General features: G+C 43.2%; 1 protein-coding gene across 1 annotated transcript in view; it reads right to left on the bottom strand.

Moving 5' to 3' along the window:
* IQGAP1 (IQ motif containing GTPase activating protein 1) overlaps positions 1-22,941 on the bottom strand; it is a 275,070-nt gene that overhangs the window by 36,744 nt on the left and 215,385 nt on the right. Inside the window, exons 23-28 of the mRNA XM_077473422.1 lie at positions 21,784-21,992; positions 20,380-20,535; positions 19,122-19,285; positions 12,352-12,576; positions 5,370-5,510; positions 2,997-3,081 (exon numbers count right to left, since the gene is read on the bottom strand). Coding sequence (XP_077329548.1) covers positions 2,997-3,081; positions 5,370-5,510; positions 12,352-12,576; positions 19,122-19,285; positions 20,380-20,535; positions 21,784-21,992 — 980 coding nt within the window. The remainder of the gene's footprint in view (positions 1-2,996; positions 3,082-5,369; positions 5,511-12,351; positions 12,577-19,121; positions 19,286-20,379; positions 20,536-21,783; positions 21,993-22,941) is intronic.

Raw genomic sequence — 22,941 nt, 5'->3', positions numbered from 1 at the left:
GTGCAGAGAAGCAGAGCTAGAAGAACAGAAAAGAGAGAGCAGCGTTCAGATACAGAGCAGATGGCAGAAAATAAACAGCATGTCAAGTATAAGGCTGGGTACTCATGGACGTTCAATTTCAGGACTCTTCTAAGCCTACAGTGCTTTGCGGGTGTTCAGCAAGTGGTATCTACTTAGCTATATTGAGCCCACTCTGGTCCGGTCACGTGATCCCCTGTGTCAACCAGCGGCGGCTGCAAGGGAAAGGAGGGAGCACGTGACAATAGCTGGAATTACTAGGAGTGGTGATATCACCCATAGGCTCCCATGGCTCATCCGTTGTTGGTGCTTCCTCCTCTCCCATGCAGCCGCTGCTATCTGACATGGGATCACATGACTGGACGGGAGCAGGTTAGTCAAAATAAGGTGTTAGGAGAGGGAAGGGAGCATTTTAAAAATATTTAAGCTTTAGCCTGTAATTTTTACATAAATGTTTACCATAAATTAACCCCCTTTGTACTGTGCTGGCATGTTTCATTATTATTTGTAAACTAGGTTTGACCACTGTCCATCCTAACAAAAGATTTAGGATACTTCCCACTTGGGCCACCGAGCGTTAGCTCTAAAGTGCAGCTCTTTTCGCCCATTAATGGGGTGCTTTTAACGCCCACTAGAGGCCGAAGAAGGGGTTAAAAGTGCCCATGTTGCGGCGCTTCCAAAGCGTTTTCAGCCGCTTTGGAATCGATGCCCATTCATTTCAATGCGCAGCACTCCCAAACCTCCCAAAAGATGCTGCTTGCAGGACTTTTCAGAATGTCTCGCAAGCACACCGCCCCATTGTGAAAAGTCACACTGAAATGGATAGAAGGCGGTTTTCAGGCGTTATTTAGAGGCCATTTTCTAGCGTTAAAACGCCTTAAAATAGCCTCAGTGTGAAGCCAGCCTTAAAGATCTAGAAGCAGGGCATCTGCATTCCATGTTACTGAGGGGAAACTCCATTTGTCCATCTTTTTCAGTAATAATAAATAATTGTAGGTATGCCTGGGAACATAAACATATGGAGAGGTTTCTCAAATTTGACTGCAAAAGTGGTAATGTACTTTAAAGCTTTTCTGAGCACATTGATATCTCCGCTAACTGAATAGATACAACTCAATGCAAACTACGTCTTCTTTTGAGTGAAGGTTTGTGGGTAGTAGGAAGCAGCCTTAATATTTTATATTTAAAGAGTCACAAGAATTGTTGGGGTAAAAAACAAAAAAAAAAACCTCTTGAAACATTTACACTAAACACTCACAGCTGTCTTTTTTTTTTTAATGTTCTAAGCATTTAATAGATGCTGATGACCATAAAATACTGAATGTAGCATATAAATAACCATGGAGAAACGCAACAATCACTTCCACAAGGTAATTGTGAGCACTATGCAACAAGATGCTTAGTAAACACCTAGCTTGAACGCCATGAGTACATAGCCCAAAGCACAGCATGGAAATTAAGCACTGTCTATGGCAGCTGAACCAATGCTGTGTGACCAGCAGAGGGCACTACACCACAGAAAATGGAAATGAGAAAGAGGAGATTCAGTTCTATTACATATGATAGAAAGTGATATTGAAGTCAGATTCCTTGTCAGCCAACACCAGAGGCAATGGATATATAAAACAGAGCGTGCCTTCATTAATAGCTTTGCCCATCTGGAAAATCTGATACCGACCCCCTCTCCTTGAAGGCACAATACAACATTCCTTGGCAGCAAGCCTTTAGACTATACTGGTTAGTAAGACAACCCCTACATGAGTGAAAAAAACTGACTTAATTCCCCCATCGAGGTGAATTGGGGAAATGCAATGCAAACAAAAATATAAAAAAAAATATTGTTAGTATTTCGACCCTCCTGGAGACCAGTTACTTCATAACAGACGACATGAAAACACATACCAACAATGGGAAAAATGCAACATAACACCAACATGATGCATGTAAAAATGCACACACATGCATTTTTGATGCGTTACAGTGAGCATTTTTGTGCGGCATGGTATGAAGAACAAACATGTTATACTTACCTGCTCTGTGCAGTGAATTTGCACAAAGCAGCCCAGATCCTCCTCTTCTCGGGTCCCTCTTCGGTGCTCCTGGCCCCTCCCTCCTGTTGAGTGTCCCCACAGCAAGCAGCTCGCTATGGGGCACCCAAACCAAGTCACAGCTTTGCATGTCCATTCGGACACGGAGCTGCGGCCCCACCCCTCTCTCTCCTGATTGGCTGGCTGACTTTGATTGACAGCAACGGGAGCCAATAGTGCCGCTGCTGTGTCTCAGGCAATCAGGAGGGAGAGTCTCGGACGGTCCAGTCTCTGTGCAGTGTGGACATTGCTGGACAGAGATGGAGCTCAGGTTAGTATTAGGCGGCTGCTGCACACAATTTACAATTCCTTTAAGATGTGCAGAAGATAACTTCATTTTTATGGTTTTCTATTATGCATTTTGGGGGAATTACCTAAACAGTCTCTAGCTGCTCCAAGATTTATTAAAAATTGATTCAAAACCTCCTGGATAAGTATATTTTACCCTTGGGGGATTCTTTTTTACCAAATTTTTGGCCCCTGCCACTTATATCATTCATCAACACACCGCAACAATTGGAATTAGTCAACCTACCCCAACAGTTTCCTTTGTTTCATGGTTTCAATAAAAACACATGCACATGTATATATAATTACGAAAAATACACACATATTCATATAATTATTCAATTATAAAAAATCTAAAAATATTAAATATGTATGAAGGGGGAGGGTTCATTTCCATAGGCTCCTGTTTCGCTTCTCATGTATGAAAACTAGAGGGAGTTGCTCTTCAGTTACAGGTCAGAAAATAAATATCTGACTGACTGAAATTTTCCCATCCTTCACATATGAGGACTTTATTGAGGGGAACATGAGCATTATCACAACTAAAGCCCATTTGTTACAATTTATAGTTAAAAAAAAAAAAAAAAAGAAGAAGAGACCGACCTTGAGCAGCTCATCCTCTCCAGCATCTGGAAACTTCTCATGAAGTGTATCTTTCAGGACCTTTGCAATGTATCGCATGCCGTAACTGGAAGACATATGTAATAAAAATGATAAAAGATTAATGGTCCCAGGCTAGAGATTAAAATGCCTTAAAATAAATAGTGTACTGTAGCTCATGTGTCCTAGACAAATGCGGTTTCTCATGGACAACACAACTAGTTCTTTGATCAGACACTTTCAGTGATTAGGATTATACAGCAAAACCTTGGTTTCAGAGTAACTTGGTTTGAGAGCGTTTTGATAAGCAACATTTTTTAATAAATTTTGACTTGATATACAAGTGATATCTCGATATACGAGTAGCGTCATGTAACAATTGAGTATGCAAGAGAAGAGAGGCGCCTCTAAGTGTAGCAATATGGTTACATGTAATGAATGATTATTAAAATAGGCACATCTAAGTATGCAGGCATTCAGGATAAAGCTGTCCACATAGACCATCCTCTGCACCGCCATCGACGTTATCCCTTCCATGCTGCGCACCTTGCTTTCAAATCCCTCTACTGCAGGGTAGTCTTCCTGGTCACAATTGCAGACTGACAGCGGTGAGAGCCGGCGGTGCGGAGGACGGTCTATGTAGACAGCTTTACCCAGGATGCCTGTGTAACGACATATTTGGCGACCCATCCCAGTTTTCTACGGAAGTGACGTTCCATCGCCGCCATCTTGCTACACCCCGCACTTGTCCACAGTAAGGATACACTGAGAAGGGGGAAAGCGGACATGTTGTTACACCCACCGGAGTTTTGCATTTTACACGTATTTATAACAGTAAAGTCAGTTTATATAGTGCAATACAGTACTTACAACTCCGTCTGACTACTCGGATCTTGAATTTTAAAAGCAGCAGCAAGCCTGCTCATCTCATAGGTTTGATAATCTGACAGAAGTTCGCTGCTTTTAAAATTTAACATCTAAGCAGTCAGACGGAGTTGTAAGTACAGTATTTCACTATATAAACTAACTTTACTGTTATAAACATGTGTAAAATGCAAAACTCTGCTGGGTGTAACATGTCCACTTTCCCCCTTCTTAGTGTATCCTTACTGTGGGGTGTAGCAAGATGGCGGCAACGGAACGTCACTTCTGTAGCAAACTGCAATGGGTCGCCGTATAGGTCATTACACCTGCATACTTAGATGTGTCTGTTTTAATCATCAACCATGTGGGTTGCTAAATGTTGTACCTTCATTAAATGGAACCATATTGCTACACTTAGAGACGTCTCTCGTCTTTTATATTCTGTAGCTCCTGCTGCGCTCTAGTGGCCATTAAGCAGTATTCTAAAAATAAACTGTCACCACTCAACAATCCTAAACAACACCACTCTGATGAAGTCCCTGCCCAGGGACGCAACGCGTAAGGACGCAGCTTTCCAAGTGACATTATGTCCTTTACTGGAGCTGCTAAGCATCGGTGAGATGAGCGGAACTATCCTGATCTAATCATTGGCTGTATTTGGTCCCAATCTTTAAAGAGACCGGTACATTGTAATATTGTCTGGATGATCATTTTCTTGTTTTATGTGGAGTATATTGAGTGTTTTTATTAATAAAGAGTTTTTAAATGGAAAGTACTAGATTTTATTTTACTGCTTTGAGGGATATTTGATGTCGACTAGAAACCTTGGATGGTAGTGGAGTGGCAGTGTGATCTCCTGTGAGGTTGGAGGCATTTACCATCACCCTATTAGATTTATCTTTTTTGTCTGATTAGATCTCATATAAATTTGAAAGTCAATACAAAGATGAGCAGATTCATATACAGTTTGTGTGGTATTATTGACTGAAAGTGTTCACTGGTTCACATAAGTGAAAGACTGCACTTGAAGTTTTGGAGCTCCGATTTTTATATTCACAGTTTGTGTCACATGAACTTTATTGTGAAGAATGTACACTTTCTTTATTCTTATATGTTTGGTAATTGTTTTATATACAGCGTTGCACATATTTATATTCATTATGCAGTATTTATTATCCTGTTCTATTATGTACAATTCAAAAACATTCAACCTGGAGAGAAAATAGTCTAACATCATTCATTTTTACTCTAATTTACTCAAAATTAATGTACATGCAGTTTCACAGAATGAATAGCGCTTCTTTATTTTAAAAAAAATTTTTTTTTTTATTCTGCCTCTTCATCTGTTAATGCTCACAGGAGGAGCCTAGTGTCATGAAATATCGCATTTACACATTAAAAGGTGTCACTTTACAATCATGGAGGACTTTTTATTTTTTTAACCTGCGCCTTTATTCCTGGCTAACAGGGCAATATTTTTTTCTAAAAACAAAGACCATCAACCATACTTACGGGATCTTATCAACTGAGCTGACGATGGCAGACAGGAACTTGTCGGTCACTGATCGCATGTTTTTGATAGAAGAATCAAGTCTGGTTCTGACCTCCTCATGCGACATTGCTTGCTCTGGTGTGACATCATATGGCAGTTTGCTGGACGGAAAAGTATGTTAATGTTAGATAATGCATCCTAACTATGCCAATGCTAAAGCCAACTGCAAAACAAGCTGGATATAGTTAGCTCAATAGAAAGAAGAATTTACACCACAAACCCATCAGGGTTTACTTCCTCTTTAATGGAATTACACTATGTGGCCTATTCCTCCTCCTTCCTATAAATATATACCCGGGAGGAAAATTCTTCAACATATTCTTGCCCATTTTCCCTTCGGTGGGCATCCATGTGAAAAGTGCTGTGAAGGACCATAGAAGTCTCTCCCTTCCATTGGATACCGGTTGTGTCGAACGATCCCCCAGGGTGTATGACAACATTACAAGCCTTACTGACTCATTAGGCGTATGCCTATTTGGGCTCAACTTTTCTGGTAAGCCTCACACATATCGGTGGTGGATTACCTACTGACAATTTATTTGCACCAAGTTTTTCCATGAATGCATATACATTTTTTTGGTTCACTTATTTTGTTTTACCATACAGTTATAAATTTTAACCATTTGATAAGTTATTCTGACTTGTATGAATGTATGGGGCTGTTTGATTTCACTATATATTTTCCATTAACAATTGTGGTTATTGCACTGGTGATTTAATCACATTATCTTGCCGTACAGAATCTTGATATCACTGAGTTCCTTTATATGTGGGGACTGCACTGCATTAGTGGTTACATTCATTTGTTGTGCAGTTTACCTCAAATCAGAGCTACACTTCCCTTTATATAATCCATTATTTTATTTATATATGAGACCAAGCGTCCACCTTTTTCAGTAGTCACTGGCACCAGCTAAGATCCATCAGGACATCTTTCATACTTCTTCGCAGAAATAAAGTGATATTAAGGCTTCTTTAAAACAGGAAGGAAAAACAGATGGTAGAGCTATGGTTTTACCACTGACTGCCCATCGAAAGCCTATTCTACCATCTGGAAGGGTCTTTTCGCATGCCGTGGCAAATATAACACAGCATATCGAGTTGACAGGCAGAATCACCTGTTAAACTTACCCCTTCAAGTCAATGGGGTTGTGCCGCCACCACTAGCCAAACACAGATCGCATTTCAGAGAAGGCGTTAGGCTTTAATGTCACTTTAAATACAGCCTTCTGCAAGGGCAACACACTAACCTCAAAATGGCTCTAGGTTGTTCTACACACTTCAAACTACAGAAAATTAACATTTATAGCCAAATTTCTTTTTATTTATGGGTAGAGTAGAGAAGGGCGATTTTTATTCCACAATGGAAAGGGTCTTTCAATAGAGATTCAATGCTCTAAGACAGGGATTCTCAACCTTTTTACCTTTGAGGAACCAATAGCAAAAAGTTTGAGATCTCGGGGAACCCCTGAAATACGTGGGAGCAGGGCACATTACATGGCACACTATGGGGAACACAGCCAGTGCACAGCATTTCTGGCACAGGAACCTGAAGGATAATCTCTCTTTTATGACACAGAGGGTAAAAACACACTTATATTTTAACCCTTTTCTACTATATCCAAAACTAAAAAAATAAAATAGTTTTGACTATACAAACACGTGAATGATCTTTTTTTTTTTTTTTTTTTTTTTAATTAATGTTTATTAAAGAAGAGAAGCGTGTACAAAGCATAACGATCAATACATCAACCAACATCAAGGGCAGCAACAGTATATCGTCAGTTACCATGGCATAGATAAATACACCCATCTCTTCTATTATAAAAGAGGGAATATAGTGGACAGAAATAGAGGGGAAGTAAAGGAAAGGGAAAATAAACAGGAAGAGAGAAAAAGAGAAAGAAGGGGGGGGGGGGAGGAGGGGATGGGGGGGGGGGGGGGCAGACCACCCTCAGACAATCAATTGCAAAAGTACAGTAGATATAGTAAAAACAAAAATTATGATCACATCACACTGGTTGAGACATTATGGCTGCATAACTAGAGGAATATTTAAAGGCAACCCAACAGGCCCAGATCTTCGTTGCCAACTCAGATTTACCCCGGAGGGAGAGGGTCATGTCCTCCATGTAATATGTGGTATCCACGTTAAGTAACCAACGCCGGAGCGTGGGGATCGTCTTCATCTTCCAAAACTGAGGAATGAGGGTTTTGGCAGCGTTTAAGAGGTGTGGCGTAATCGACCTCTTATAGGGGCCCGTCGGCTTCCCCGTGCAATGGAACAAAACATACCACGGGTCATTAGGTACCTCCCACCCCTGGATTTCTTTGATCGTGTAGAAAATCGCTAGCCAGAATGGTCGGATCCTCGGGCAGTACCACCAAATATGAGCATGAGTGGCTACCTCCCCGCACTCCCGCCAACAAAGTGGGGAGGACTGAGGAGAAAACCTATGTAAAACAACCGGTGTGTAGTGCCATCTGGTCAAAAGTTTATACGCCATTTCTGACGTCTTAGAGGATCCAGAGGAGGTATGAGCCAGGGTTAGGATTTGTGACTGCTGGGACGGAGACAGGGCCGTATGTAGTTCCCTTTCCCAGTACCGTAGGAAGGAGGGAGTACCCGTAGAGGTGAGGGACAGCAATGCCTGATAAAAGTACGAGACCGGCCTCTCAATCGGGTCAGAGTCAGCGAATGCGGTTTCCACCGGAGTAAGCTCCGCCAAGGTGCGCAGGGGCTTTGGTAGCATGCGAACAAAGTTCAGTAGTTGATGATGCTTCCATCGATCCATGTAGGATATGGAGGAGTCGCCCAAGATGGAAGAAAGAGGCAACACCCCGGATGGGCCGGTGAACTGATGTAGACATGTGTTAGTGCCCAGCCGCCACGGGTGAATCTGAGGGTCCATGTTACCCGGTGGGAAGAAATTGTGACCCACCAAGGGCATTAGGGGGGAGTTACACAACCAGCCATTCATCTTACAGATAGAGTCCCACACCATCAAGGAGGAGTGTGTAAGCGGTGACGTGGTAGGCAAAAGGGTCCGGAACTTCCTCGGGATCCACATCAGTGTGGAAGGTTCAGCGCCACAAAGGTCCGCTTCTAAGTTTACCCAGAGTTTTGAGCCCTTGCAATACTTCAGGTCAGAGAGTCTAGTCAGCACAACGGCCCTGTAATAAAGCTTAAAGTCCGGTACAGCTAAACCCCCGCTACACTTAGGGCGGATGAGGAGAGATCTATTCAGCCTGGGCTTTCTCCTATTCCATATGTACCGGTAAACCAGAGATGTCAAAGTTGTAAAAAACCCCACCGGTATCCCAAACGGGACCATCTGAAGCATGAAGAGCACCCTGGGCAGCAAGTTCATCTTAACCAGACCAATTCTACCTAGCCAAGAATGTCGGAGCTGGGACCACTTTTGGATGTCTGACCTAAGTGTGTTGAGCAGAGGCAGAAAGTTAGCGCGGAAAAGGGACGATAGTGAGGGCGTAAGTTGAATGCCCAAATATTTCATGGAGCTCAACTGCCAGGTAAAGGGGTAGTTCTTCTTCAGGTGAGATACCTGTTTGGCGGGGACAGAGATGTTTAACATTTCCGATTTGGACATATTGATTTTAAAATTTGACACCGCGCCGTAGGCCGAAAACTCGGACAGAAGATTTGGAAGGGTGATCAGAGGCTGTTGCACATAGAACAAAATATCGTCCGCGTACGCCGCGTATTTGTGTTCCGTCGTACCTATTGTTACGCCACGTATATTCGGGTTTCGCCTAATAAGGGATAAAAATGGTTCCAGGGAGATCGCGAATAAAATCGGCGAGAGCGGGCAACCCTGGCGAGTTCCGTTGTAGAGGGTGAAGGGGTCGCTAAGGGTACCGTTAATCCGTATCTGAGCTGTGGGGCAGCGGTACAACGCCGCTACTTTGGAGCGCAGAGTGGGTCCTATACCCAAGTGAGTCAGCGTAGCCATAAGGAAGTCCCAGTCCACCCTGTCAAACGCCTTCTCAGCATCCGTGGAAAGTAACAGGGTGGGCTGGGAAGTCCGCCGCACATAAGCCATCAGGGAAAGAGTGCGGAGAGAATTATCCCGCGCTTCCCGCCCGGGGATGAATCCTGTCTGATCCCGCGAAACCCACCGTGGCACCAGGGGGAGCAGCCTATTCGCTATGGCTTTAGCATAAATCTTCGCATCAATATTCAAGAGCGAAATAGGGCGGTAGCTCGCGCAGTCACTAGGGTCCTTGCCCTCCTTGGGCAACACCGTAATATGAGCATGAGTGGTCTCCGGGCGAAGGTCCCCGCCGTCCGAGGTCACGTTAGCATATCTGGTCAAGTACGGCAACAGTATGTTAGCGTACGCTCTATAATAAGATACCGTGAGGCCGTCTGGTCCCGGTGCCTTACCGCGCGCCATAGCTTTCATGGCGCCCAGAAGCTCCGCAGCCGTAAACTCCCCCTCCAAGGAAGTCAAAACCTCCTCGGAGAGTTTCGGGAGGGCGGCACGGGCCAGATAGTCCCCAATAAGGCGTCCCCTAGCCTCTCTATCATGGACACCCTGGTGCACCTGATACAGGCGCTGATAAAAGTCCCTGAATGTCTTGGCTATACGGGGGGTCTCGAACACCAGGTCTCCCGAGGGGGTTTTAACTTTGGCAATAAACGCCGCGTTCTTACGCTGTCGCACCGAGTTGGCCAACAGCCTACTGGGCTTATCTCCCCACTCATAAAATCGGTGAGCCACTATCCGCGCGCGTCGCTTGTGATCTAAATGAAGGAGGGATTTCAGGGTCTCTCGTTTTTCCGTCAAGGCGTGGAAAAGGGCCGGAGTCTGGTTCAGCTTATGCCGGCGTTCCAAGTCGGTAATGTCACGCAACAAGTCAGACTGTTGAGTTAAGCGCTCTCTCTTTTTCCTAGAACCCAATTCCATGAACTTTCCCCTAATATACACCTTGTGGGCCTCCCATAACACTCCCGGTGAGACTTCAGGACTGACATTAGTCTTAAAATAAAACTCCAAACTGTCACCCATCACCTTTCTATCCGCCTCTTCGGCTATGAGGTCCTCGTTCAACTTCCAGTTAGTGGACTTCAGGGGTATGGACGCCACGTTAATGGTTAAAGAAATCGGAGCATGGTCCGAAATGGGGGATGAGTCAATGCTTGACTTCACTATGAGCGGGAGGTGCTGGTGATCAATGAAGCATAAATCTATTCTAGAGTAGGTTTGGTGCACCGGAGAAAAATAGGTAAAGTCCCTTTCCCGCGGGTGATTAATTCTCCAGACATCCATCAACTGTAGGTCATGGAGTCGAGAACGAATATATCTCACACCCCTGCCGGAAAGCGAGGAACCCCCTCTAGAGGTGTCCAAAGTAGGTTCCAAGGGAACATTAAAATCGCCCGCTAGAAGAATGCATCCACGTGCAAAATTCCGCAGGGAGTTGAGTGTGGACGCCAGAAAACGCACCTGGTTTTTGTTAGGGGAGTATAAGGTGGCCAAAGTACACTGCATGCTGCCCAGGGTGCCTCGCACAAACAGAAAACGTCCCGCAGGATCACACAACATTTCCTCAAACGTGAACGCGGTTCCCCTACGAATCCCAATGGCCACACCTTTTGCTTTAGAAATGTCGGAGAGGCTGTAGTACCACGTGGGGTACTTCGGTGAGTGCAATACGTGAATGATCTTAGACAATGGGGGAGACTGTGCTGTATCTCAGGGGAGACAGTCAGAAAAATGCTATTTGAAGTCTTTTGTAGATGATGGTTTATGTGTTGCTACATACCATACTACAGAGATGGTCACAAAACAAAATTCACTCAATTCACGTCACCAGTTCACCCAACTTATTCAAATGTCTGGAGAAGGGCTTAGAGCGGGGCTCAAAATTTCAAGTCCTGAGCTACTATAGCCAGGCCTTAAGTGTTACTTGTCACCAGTTGCTCCACCTAACCCCTACCATGCCCCGCCCCTATACACGCCCTCACAAATTCTCATGAACTTACAATTAAATGTTTTATGCAGAATCAAGTTACACAAATAAACAACTTCATCACCCATGCCCATCAATGAATCCTCACCGGTGCCCATCAACGCAGCATGACCGGTGACCACTAACGCAGCCTCACCCATGCCCATCATTGCAGCCTCACCAGTGCAGCCTCACCCGTGTCCATCATTGCAGCCTCACCCATTAAGCCTCACCTATGTCCATCGTGCAGCTTCACCTGTGTCCATTATTGCAGCCTTACCCGTGCAGCCCCACCTGGGTCCATCGTGCAGCCAAATCATTATAGCAGAAGAGGAGATCCGGCTTGATCACAGAGCGAGGTTTACCCGCTGTAACAGCTTTACATTACAATCGCAGTCCGCACTCGGTCACACACAGTCCCGCCCTCCTGACCCCACACCTGTGACAAACAGAATGCGCCCTGGCATTGGACTGGCGTTTTGTCTGTCACAGGTGCGGGGTCAGGAGGGCGGGGCTGTGTGTGACGGCACTCAGACTGCAATTCTAATGTAAAGCTGTTACAGCGGGAAAATCCCACTCTGTGATCAAGCCGAATCTCCTCTTCCTCCACGCTCTCTTCTATAATGATCCGGCTGCCCCCTCTGTTCCTCCACACTCTCCCTGGGAGAACGACTCCCATTCAACCCCCCCCCCCCCTCCCACCCCACTCCCAGGCAGTCGAGCTTCTCGCCAGATCTCTTTTTCTGCAAAATGCGAGTGGGAAGTTTGAGGGCTGGCTTAGAAGACAGGTTTTACTACACTACCCTCTACTATCAAAATCTTCTTACACAGCTGTTTTGCTATGTAACAAATTCCCTTTGAATGAAGCCCAGAGCATACATACCGCCATAAAAACATGAGCAGGCCATGATTGGAATCAATAATCAATCAATAATATGATGCCGCATGCAGTGGTAAGATTATCACCTGGCTTCTCCAGTCTGAGATTCCATCTGGTTGACCCATGACTTGTAAATGTCCACAGGATCAGTTTTGATGTTGAGCGTTTTGTCATCCATGATCTCCTTCACTACTGGTGACAGTATCTGTCTTAAAGCATTTTGGCCACGAGCCCCTCGATTAAAACTCACCACCATCTTGATAACAGTGGGGTTTCCTGTGACAATTTCTTGAATCATGTCCACTTTAGATCTGAAAAAAAATAAAATAAAATAAAATGGGTATTGCTTTAATAATTATCTTTATAAATGGCCTTTTTCACAATTCGAGTTAACAGGCTTGTAAACTTGCCCAGTCAAGTCAATGGGGTTGTGCCGCAAGCCAAACACAGACTGCTATTCAGAGAGGATGGGTTCACCTTTAGGAACATGTTTTTAGGGTGGAACATGTAACATGTTCCTGATCCTGCAGATCTCCTCCCATTTCCCCCTGTGACAACGGGCCGGGGATCTTCTCCCGCACCCACTGTCACAATGTGAGCAAAACAGCGCCATACGGAATTCCGCCCACACGGCCACATTATTAGTTTCTGTGAATTGAACATACAAGTACCATCAGCCTCTGCTGCTCTCAGCTTGTAGTTCTCTTTGAACTTCGAGGGAGCTGGTGAGTGCTCTTGTAGTCCATTGAGCTTCCTGGACTGAAGTAACTGCCTGCCCATATTGGAGGTATGGACAGACAGCTACATTGACAATCTGCAGGAGCCTGACATTGCACCTGTGATTTGCTTGCTAACAAAAAAATAAAAATAAAATAGTAAATACAATTTTTTTTACCTGCAAAAAAATGTGCATTGTTAAATTATTTTTTAAAAAGGTGAACTTATCGTTTAATACTTTAAATTTCACTTTAAATACAGCCTTCCACAAGGGCAACACACTAACCTTGAAAGGACTCTAGGTGTTCTACACATTGAACTACAGAAAACTAACATTTATTTATAGTCATGCTTTTATTAAAGTAGAGAAAACTTTAAAACCTCTACCTATTTTCATTCCTCATTGGAAAACATGGGTACTCCAATGATGGTGTATGCACCTAAACAATACTGAGTAAGAAAATTCAGATACATTTAGGAGATCACAACACCTATAAGGGTCCATTTCACACCAGCTGCTGAGTTATAACGCAGAGGCTGGTGTGCTATGCTGTCTGTGGCAGGATCACTGCACTGTTCCCTTTTTTTTAAATTTTTTTTTTTAAACAAACTTTATTGAAATGGCTCAAAGACTTATACACATGTTGCAACTTTGGGTAAAATATGCTGTGTGATTGTTATATAAACCACAACAATATGTTCTATTTTTCCTTTAAAGGGGTTGTAAACCCTCATGGTTTTTCAGCTTAATGCATTCTATGCATTGAGGTGAAAAACCTCCTGTTGTGTACCAGCCCCCCACTTATACTAACCTAAACCCTGTCTTTATCCGGCTAGGAACCAGCGCACCAGCTCTACCTGGTTCTCATCGTGTCCAGACTGGATAGGTTGATAGCAGCGCATCCATTGGCTCCCCCTACTGTCAATCAAATTCAATGACGCGGGCCCCAGGGGGCGGGGCAGAGTTCAGCTTTCTGTGTCTATGGATGCAAAAGCTGGACTCTGGAGCACGCTCCGCAAGGTACCCCCAAGGAGAGTGCTTCTCCTAGGTGGTTTCTCGATGCGGGGGAGGAGCTACTAGCGCCGTCAAGGGACCCAAGAAGGAGGATCGGGGGCCTGCACAGTGGAGGTAAGTATGATATGTTTGTTATTTAAAAAAAAAAAAAAAAAATACACAAGGGTTTAGTAACCCTTTAACTTTAATTTTAAGAAACATATTGAACAAGAAATGTCACACAGACAATTCATAAAGTTCAATTGTCCGACATGCGGTGCCTCGCGCTGCGGTGAGCTGAAAAAAAAAAAAAAAAAGTAGAGCACGCAGTACTTTTTTCAGTGCATCGTGCCCGCACACCACAGCAACACAGTGATATGAACCAGGCACACAAGTAACAAGGAATTTTGCCTTGTCATGCAGTGTGTCTGTGCTGGAATAACCACCCATCGCAGTGCCACCACATGTGGTGTGAGTGGACCCTACAAGTTATCTACCATGCAGCTCTCAAAAATTAAACGCAAAATGTACAAAGTAATTCAAAAGTGTAAATATTAATCCAAGGGTCAATACGTACTGTGCTTGTGGCACTTTTTACATGTGAGGAGAGAATTTTCAGATTTTATAAATTGTTTAATACATAGTTTTATGTCTATGAGTACCGTATATACTCGAGTATAAGCCGAGATTTTCAGCCTCTTTTTTGAGGCTGAAAGTGCCCCCCTCGGCTTATACTCGAGTCATCGCTGTCTGCCCGCTCGATCAGCGTGTCGAGCAGACAGACAGCGGCCATTCTATAATTCAAAAGCCGCGCCTCCGGCTCCGCCTTCGCCTGTGATAGGCGGAACACTGAATTTCCCAGCAGCCTGTGTTCCGCCTATCACGGACATCGTATCATCCTCGTACTACGGACGAGGATGATACGATGTACGTGATAGGCGGAACACAGGCTGCTGGGAAATTCAGTGTTCCGCCTATCACAGGCGAAGGCGGCGGCGCAGCTTTTGAATTTTACAATGGCCGCCGAGGCGCCGACGAAGAGGGCACGGGACGGAGGCAAGGCAAGGCACGGCACGGGACGGGACGGGACGGGACGGAGGCAAGGCACGGCGGCAAGGCACGGAGGCAAGGAGGCAAGGCACGGGACGGAGGCTCGGGACAAAGGCTCGGGACACAGGTAGGCTGGACACACACACACACACACACACACACACACACACATGGATACACACACACACAGGGATGGATGGATGGATGGAGACACACACACACAGGGATGGATGGATGGATGGATGGAGACACACACACACAGGGATGGATGGATGGATGGACACACACACACACAGGGATGGATGGACGGACACACAGGGATGGACGGACACACAGGGATGGACGGACACACAGGGATGGACGGACACACACACAGGGATGGACAGGCATGTCTTACCCTCGGCTTATACACGAGTCAATAAGTTTGCCAGTTTTTTTGGGGGTAAATTGGGGGCCTCGGCTTATATTCGGGTCGGCCTATACTCGAGTATATACGGTATTACTTGAATGGAGGAAACAAATGATCTAAGGAGTGCATATTTTATTAGAAGATCTCATGGAGAAGAAATAGATCCATACATAAAAACTACCGTATTTGCCGGCGTATAAGGCGACTGGGCGTATAAGACGACCCCCTATTTTTCAAGTGAAAACATAGGTTTTGGGCAATACTCGCGGTATAAGACTACCCCCCTTGTGAGGCAACACCATTTAAAAAAAACATTAGAACCATTAAAAAACACAAAGCAAGAATGCCAACTACTCATCCGCCATGCTGTGATATGTCATAAAGTAAATCAAACAATAATAACACAAACAGAGATCTATTGAATGCCACAACTCTGGAAAGTAGAATTTTTCACTAACCAACCTATACCACTTTTGGGTTACATTCTATGGGAATTGTCCACCAAAATGCATTTAATAAACCCCCTGTCATATGTCCCAGATTTACCTGTCCCTCTTGGGTGCCTGTGACCTCAAAGGCAAACAGCAGGATGTATAGTAGTAGGAGATCAGTGAATGGATTTGCCCAGGGAAGTATGGTGAGCGGTGTATTATTTTAATGAATACAACGCCTGCTTGGATTGGCAGAGGCTGTAGCATCATCAGCCCTTGCCTCTCTCTCTCTCTCTCAAAGCCAATCCGAGCAGGCTACTCTATGTAGCCTGCTCAGATTGGCAGAGGTTGTTACTCCAATCCAAGCAGGCTCTGTATTCATTAATAGAATACATCGCTCGCCGGGATTGGCTCAACGGCGTATACTGTTTGTAGCTGAAGCCACATAAAGTATTAGCAGACATTTGGGGGCTGACATCCATCTGGTAGCATTGTATACCCAGCGTATAAGACGACCCCCGATTTTTGGGCATTTTTTTAAGTGTAAAAGGTAGTCTTATACGCCAGAAAATACAGTACCTTTCTGTGATAGAAAGGTAACACGGAGGGTGAGCTATATTCCAGTTTGAGACAGAGGGATTGTTGCACACATCTGAATAAAGTGGAAGCAAGAAGGTTTATATATATAAAAAAAAAAAAAAAAAAAAAAAAAAAGGTATTGGGACAGTGGCCCTCAACCTGTGCACTCTGGATCAACCTGAAGAAGTGTATAATAAAATGGATTTGAACGTGAAGCAGCCTGTAGTGAGGCTCAATAGCCTAAGGGTCCTTTCACACGGGGCGGATCAGTGCTGATCCGCCCTGTGGATATCCGTTTGCTCAGTGGGGATCACTCCGTCATCCCCGCTGAACAGGGAGATGACAGGTGCGTCTCTGCACACTGCGCAGGGACAGACCTGTCACAGCGCCGCTCTCCCCTATGGGAGATCGGATGACGACGGACCGCAGTGTCCGTCGTGACCCGATCCAATGACGGGTGGAAAAATAGCTTTTTCCTCCGTCACACTTTTTCGGATCGGAGCGGGTCGGATGTCAGCGGACATGTCACCGCTGACATCCGACGCTCCATAGAGCTCTATGGAGCACCCGTTCAGGTCCGCCTGAAAAACTGACAGGCGGGCCTGAACGGATCGTCAGTGTGAAAGGGGCCTAAGTCATAAAGGAAAAATTTTTTAGTTATACCGCGCTCCTAGTGCAGATCAAAACCATAAACATACAGCCTAAACCATATAAACAAACAAGCCAATGAATATGATACAATGAAAATATTATCTATATGTAATATCCATATACCACCACCAGAGGTCTCCAATGCAGTGAAAGTGAAATTTTAAATCAGCCGCACACGTGAAAAACTAAATGTGCCTTCTTCCACCAGCCCCTAGGCAAACATCCTACTCACCAAATGTACATGACACCAATCACAGGTAGTCATAATAGGAATATAGAGCAGATGTAATCATGCAAGGAATGGGGAATAGCCCACAGAGATTCACACCCACCGGGCACGGATAAGATATGCCACATATATCATATGGACACGTCACTTCTGCCATCTTTTAGAAAGCAGGTGGAACCCGATCGGCATCCCTGCTTGTTTTTATGGGCTCTTATTGATCGACAACATTGTAAGTTTTATTCTATAGTGTGCAATGGAAATTGTCAAACTGCACTATGAGAAGCCTTTTTCCTTCTTGATATATGTGGCATATCTTATCCTTGCTCGGTGGGAGTGCATCTCTGTGGGCAGTTTGCCTTTCCTTGGAGGATTACTTCTGCTCCATTATGACTACCTGTGATGGATGTCATGTACGTTTGGTGAGTAGGATGTTTGCCTAGGGGGCAGGTGGAAGAAGGCACACTTTGTTTTTCACATTCAAGTATGCGGATGATTTAAGATGATTTCACTTTCACTGCATTGGAGATGTCTGGTGGTGGTGTATGGACATTACATATAGATCAGGGGTAGGCAACCTTAAAGGAGGTGGAGATCTACCTGAACAACATGGGAAAAGTCAAAGATCACACCCGATTTAATCCCCTAATTGCCATCCTACCGTGTTGCAGTCACGGATTTAAATCAGTTGATGAGGAGGCATATCATATATCGTCATATCGAACATATCGCCTCCTGAGATGTAGTGCAGTTGGTATCACTCCGCATGGGACAGGAGCCGGGAATACAGTGAAGGCACCGGCTTATGTGGCTCTTGCTCCCTACTAGAGCTTCAAATTTAAATTTACAAGTAGTCCCTCTACATTGCGCTCTGTTTGATGCTCTGGAATGGCGGGTCAGCAAGCCCAGGCTGCGATCTACCAGTCACCTGTCTGAGATCTACTGGTAGATCACGATCTACAGGTTGCTGACCCCCGATATACATAATATTTTCAATGTATCATAGTCATTGGTTTGTATAGGTTTATATGGTTTATGCTATATGTTTATGGTATTGATCTTTACTAGAGAGTGTGGTATAACTAATATTTTTTCCTTTAAAAGTGGTTTGTGTTTTTGTATTTCCAGTTTTAGGACATTTCACATCGGTGGTCTTAGACAGAAACCCCTTTGCACTGGTGGGAGCCGCTGTTTTAAATGGACCGTGGTGCCTAAGGATGGTAAGAGGTTCCCAAACATGCAGCACTGTGCTTGGCTGTACAGTGCTGACGTCATCAGGAGCCAATCCTATCAGCTTCTGATAGTTTGTATTGACCATGAGCTGTTGGTGACAGCTCAGTCACGGTTCTGAGGGAACAAAACAGCAGTGAATATATGCATTGACTGGACCTTAAGGCTCACCTGCTCAGCTACCGCACGTATGCCGATTGCCCTTCACAAAGAGGTTAATATCTATATTAGCTCTAAATAACTTGCATTATGGGATTTCTAGGATGTGTCACTTTTTGCTGTACAGAAACATACAAGTCATTTTAGAGATATTTTACCATAGGTTGTGATTCTTACTTATATAAACATTTTCTACTTCTCTCTTTTGACAGTAGGAATAATATGTATACTTTTGTGTTACTTTGTACACTTGGGGTATTATTTTTGGAGTCCTACATGATAAAAGCTTTTATTTTTAGTTGTGTTTAAGGATTAATTGTAGCAGCTATTTTTTTTTTTTTTTACGAGATTGATTTGGAAGGGTGGATTAGGAGTGTCATGTTTGCATTTATACAGAAGAAAACACCTACTTTATCTCCTCCTGGAGGGCAGTCTTGAAGAGGCGCAATAGCAGATATTCCTCTCTTTGATTGGATGCGTAATTATAGAGAGTAAAAATAACAGAGTCCATGAATTTGGTAGACTTATTCTGGGGCATCTGGAAAATCAGTTTTGCCAAGTAGGTTGGATTTGTCTGCAGAAAAAGAAAAGATTGAGATGGGATTAGGAGATGCAATATCAAGTTATCAGTACAACTAGATACTGACTGGTGCTGGTGTTTAATTGAAGTGGAAAAACATTGATTCTCAGGTTTTTTAAAGCAGAGTTCCGCTTTTAAATATTTGGACACTTACCTGTCCTGGAATAAAAAGCGATGTTGCCACCCTAGCCTTCGCCATTGCCGGTAAGCGGACCTGGCAGTGAAGCTTTGTGGCTTTACAATCGGGTCCCTACTGCGCTCTCTTACTGGCTCAGCAGCAAGGGAAGGAGAAGGGCCAAACCGCCAACGGACCTCCCTGCAGTAAGATCCGACAAGTGGGGACAGGGTACCTGACAAAAACGTTCCAAATGTGTTACGGGAGGGGGGAGGAATCAGATAAGCGGAAGTTCCACTTCTGGGTGGAACTCCGCTTTAGGTATATGGTAGTTTCTGTATAATGAACCTTTTTTTTTTAATAAAAATTTTTATTTAAAAAAATGCCACAGTAAGGGCCCTTTGCACACAGGCTCGATGCTGCACCTGTCCCTCCTGCGTGCACTACAACACTGGGAGGGACAAACTACAACTGGACAGACCAATGTGGAAGGAACCTAGCCAGTGGCAACAGCCTAGTTTCATTAGATTTGATTTATTAAGACTTCTACAAAAGCTATTTAACTACTACTGATATTAAGGCTCCGTTTCCACTAGTGCAACTTGTCAGGCAACTTTGGACATAAAGTTGCCAGACAAGTCACAGCTCATTAATTTCAATGGCACCTGTTCACATTGGGGCGACTTAAAGTTGCAGCAACTTTGAAAAAGGTGCCTGCACTACCTTGATGTAGCTTTGATTCAAAGAGTGTAAAGTCGAATCAAAGTCGCACTCTAAATAGTGTGACTTTGGAGTCACACTAGTGGGAACATAGACTAAGAGTCATAGACTAAGAGTCATAGACTAAGAGTAGAATTGTATCATGCAATTATTGATAGGCAGGTTTAGATGTGAAAAATAAGGCATTTGTGAGATTTCTTCTCTATTCTTTTCACAACCAGACAGAACAGCACATTGTTCACCATTCCTTTACCTGCAGTAAATAGAAGAGATGCTGGTAAGCTTCCAGCTTCTCTCTTTTCTCTTTGCTGAGTGCCTTCAAGCCTCCCTTCTGCTTGTTTAATGCCATCATATCAGACAGCTGCTCCTTGTTCTTCTTAGTCAACTTCTTACTATGGGAAACAACATCCTGCAAAGAAGAACAGACAGTATTTTAAACATGCGATCCCTGCCTATGTGGTGACCAAGACAAGCAGTAAGTGATTTGTATTTCCTGCATTCAATGGCACAACACTTGAACCCCATTGTGAACTTTGTCACACTCGCCATATAATGTATTACAATGTACGGGTGCAGAGAAAAGCGTATTCCTACAGGTAGAGAGCTCTCTAAGTGCAATATCAAGCATTGCTATTCTTTATAAGTACCCTTTTAATAACAAGCTGTTCAGCTCTTTATAGCCTTATTTTCACAAGAAACTCTGAATGCTTTTATCCCCCAGTATCAGGCCAATTTAAAGAGTAACTCCACCTTTGTTGAGGAAAAAAATAATCTGCTTGGGGTGACCAATGTACATTGCAGGGATTTTAACAAATTTTGTAACAGTTCAGTGCCATTTTATTGCTCTGTGTTTTGTTTAATCATGTCCTTTGGTCACTGATTGTGAATTGGAGGGTCTGGTTCATTATAATCATCTGGTGCAATCTCGGCAATGAGAAAAGCTGCAGGGTCTGCATCCCTTTAGAAGTTCTTAATCCTTAGGGAATATACCACCAAAACTAAAATTCTAATTGCAGAGGTACCCAAAAAATTACTTAGTGCAGTGCCAGTGTTTTTTTGTTTATAGAGCAAAAAATAAAAACCACAGAGGTGATCAAATACCAAAGGAAAGCCCTATTTGTGGGTAAAAAAAAAAAAAAAAAGACGTAAATTTTGTTTGGGTACATGGCGCACGACTGTGTAATTGTCAATTAAAGCGTCTTAGTGCCGTATCGCAAAAAATGGCCTGGTCATTAAGGGGCCAAAACCTGCCGGGGGGAAGTGGTTAATAACTGTAAATTACAACATGGTTTGTGTAGCAATTGTATACACTATATTTTTACTTTGTGTTTTTTTTAAACAAAAGTGGAGTTACCCTTAAAGTTTATGGTATTCTAATCCCTCTCCACTCTATAAAAAAATAATAATCACAAAACAAAAAAAATAATAAAAAAAAAAAAAAAAATAATCACAAAACAAAAAAAAAAAAAAAAAATAGCAGTATTAAAATATATATCAAAGGATTTACTTTTAATGCATGTGTTATTTGTTAATGCTAAATTATGTTTTTTTCTATCTGCCTGGAACGTAAGTTTGCAGTCCATCCTATCTATTCCAGCTATTACGGAGAGCATTTTAGGCACATCTGAGAAAAATATCATTCATCCTGGAATCCTACCTGTAATGTAATTTTGTTTTTGACAAGAAGCCCTATTTTGATGTCCATAAGATTAAGATCATTCTCAAGCTGCTGGTTAGATCTCAGTAGGGTCACCACTTCCTCCCTTAGCTTCATGACTTCCAACTCCTCCTGGAAATCCTGGTCACTCTGGTCCAGAAGATGGACAAATTTACGGACCACTGCCATGGGTGGGTTTTCGGCATTGACTGAGGGCAGAAATGTACATAGGTTAATCAGAACACCTGAGATCATAGAGAAAACACATTAATGATTTCTATCAACAAAAAACAAAGTAAAAGGGATTCAGAAAAAAAACAGGGAGAGAGCAAAGCAGTGAACAGATTTGAGAGAAGATCTCCGATTTCATCTTATTTACGAAAATCAGAATCCTTTCTAAAAATGTTGAGATGGACACATACACCTTACAAATTGATTGGTAGGTGTGAAGGCCTATATGGATGAATATGAGCTGAATGAATGGTTTAGGTTGACCTAATCACATTAGAACTAGTTACTAGTAGACTGAAAGAAGATTGTAATGCATCTGTTCTGTTTTAAAGTTCAAATAAGAAACTGTCATTTTATTTAGGGCTGAAACTACTAATCGATTAATCGACAACTAATCGATTATGAAATTAATCGATTACTATTTTCATAATCGATTAATCGCCAGTAACATATTGGGGCTAAAAAAAAAACTAAAAACAAGCCCTTTATAGTACAAAAAAAGAGCAAATAATCGCTACTGTAAATATTACTTTCACAGTTCTACAGTAAAAAAAAAAAAAAGAACCCATTCCAGTAGTGATTATCTGTTTTTTTTTCCCACTATATAGGGCTAATTTTAGGTTTTTTAACCCCATTATGTTACTAAACGTCTTAGACCTGGTTCACATCTGTGTTTATTGGTGCTTTTTGCAGAAATGCACTACAGTTCATTTTCATGGTTTCCTATGGGACACGTTCACATCTGAAAGGGTCAGGTACTTTTAAAGCAAAATGGTGCTTTATTGGTTCAATATACTTCAATGGAGAAGCTGCAGAAAAGCATGTAATGCGTTTTTGCAGCAATTTGTGTTTTTTAATCTGCCCCAAAAAAATGCAAAAATGCAAATTGCAGTAAAATCACGTGCGCAAAAATCAAAACGTACAGCA

Source organism: Lithobates pipiens, unplaced genomic scaffold (genome assembly GCF_037356315.1).
Source record: "Lithobates pipiens isolate NorthernLeopardFrog02 unplaced genomic scaffold, aLitPip1_a1.2 Scaffold_8, whole genome shotgun sequence".
Lineage (NCBI taxonomy): Eukaryota > Metazoa > Chordata > Amphibia > Anura > Ranidae > Lithobates > Lithobates pipiens.
Note: the sequence above shows the minus strand (reverse complement) of the source record. Positions and strands in the feature narration are given on the sequence as shown.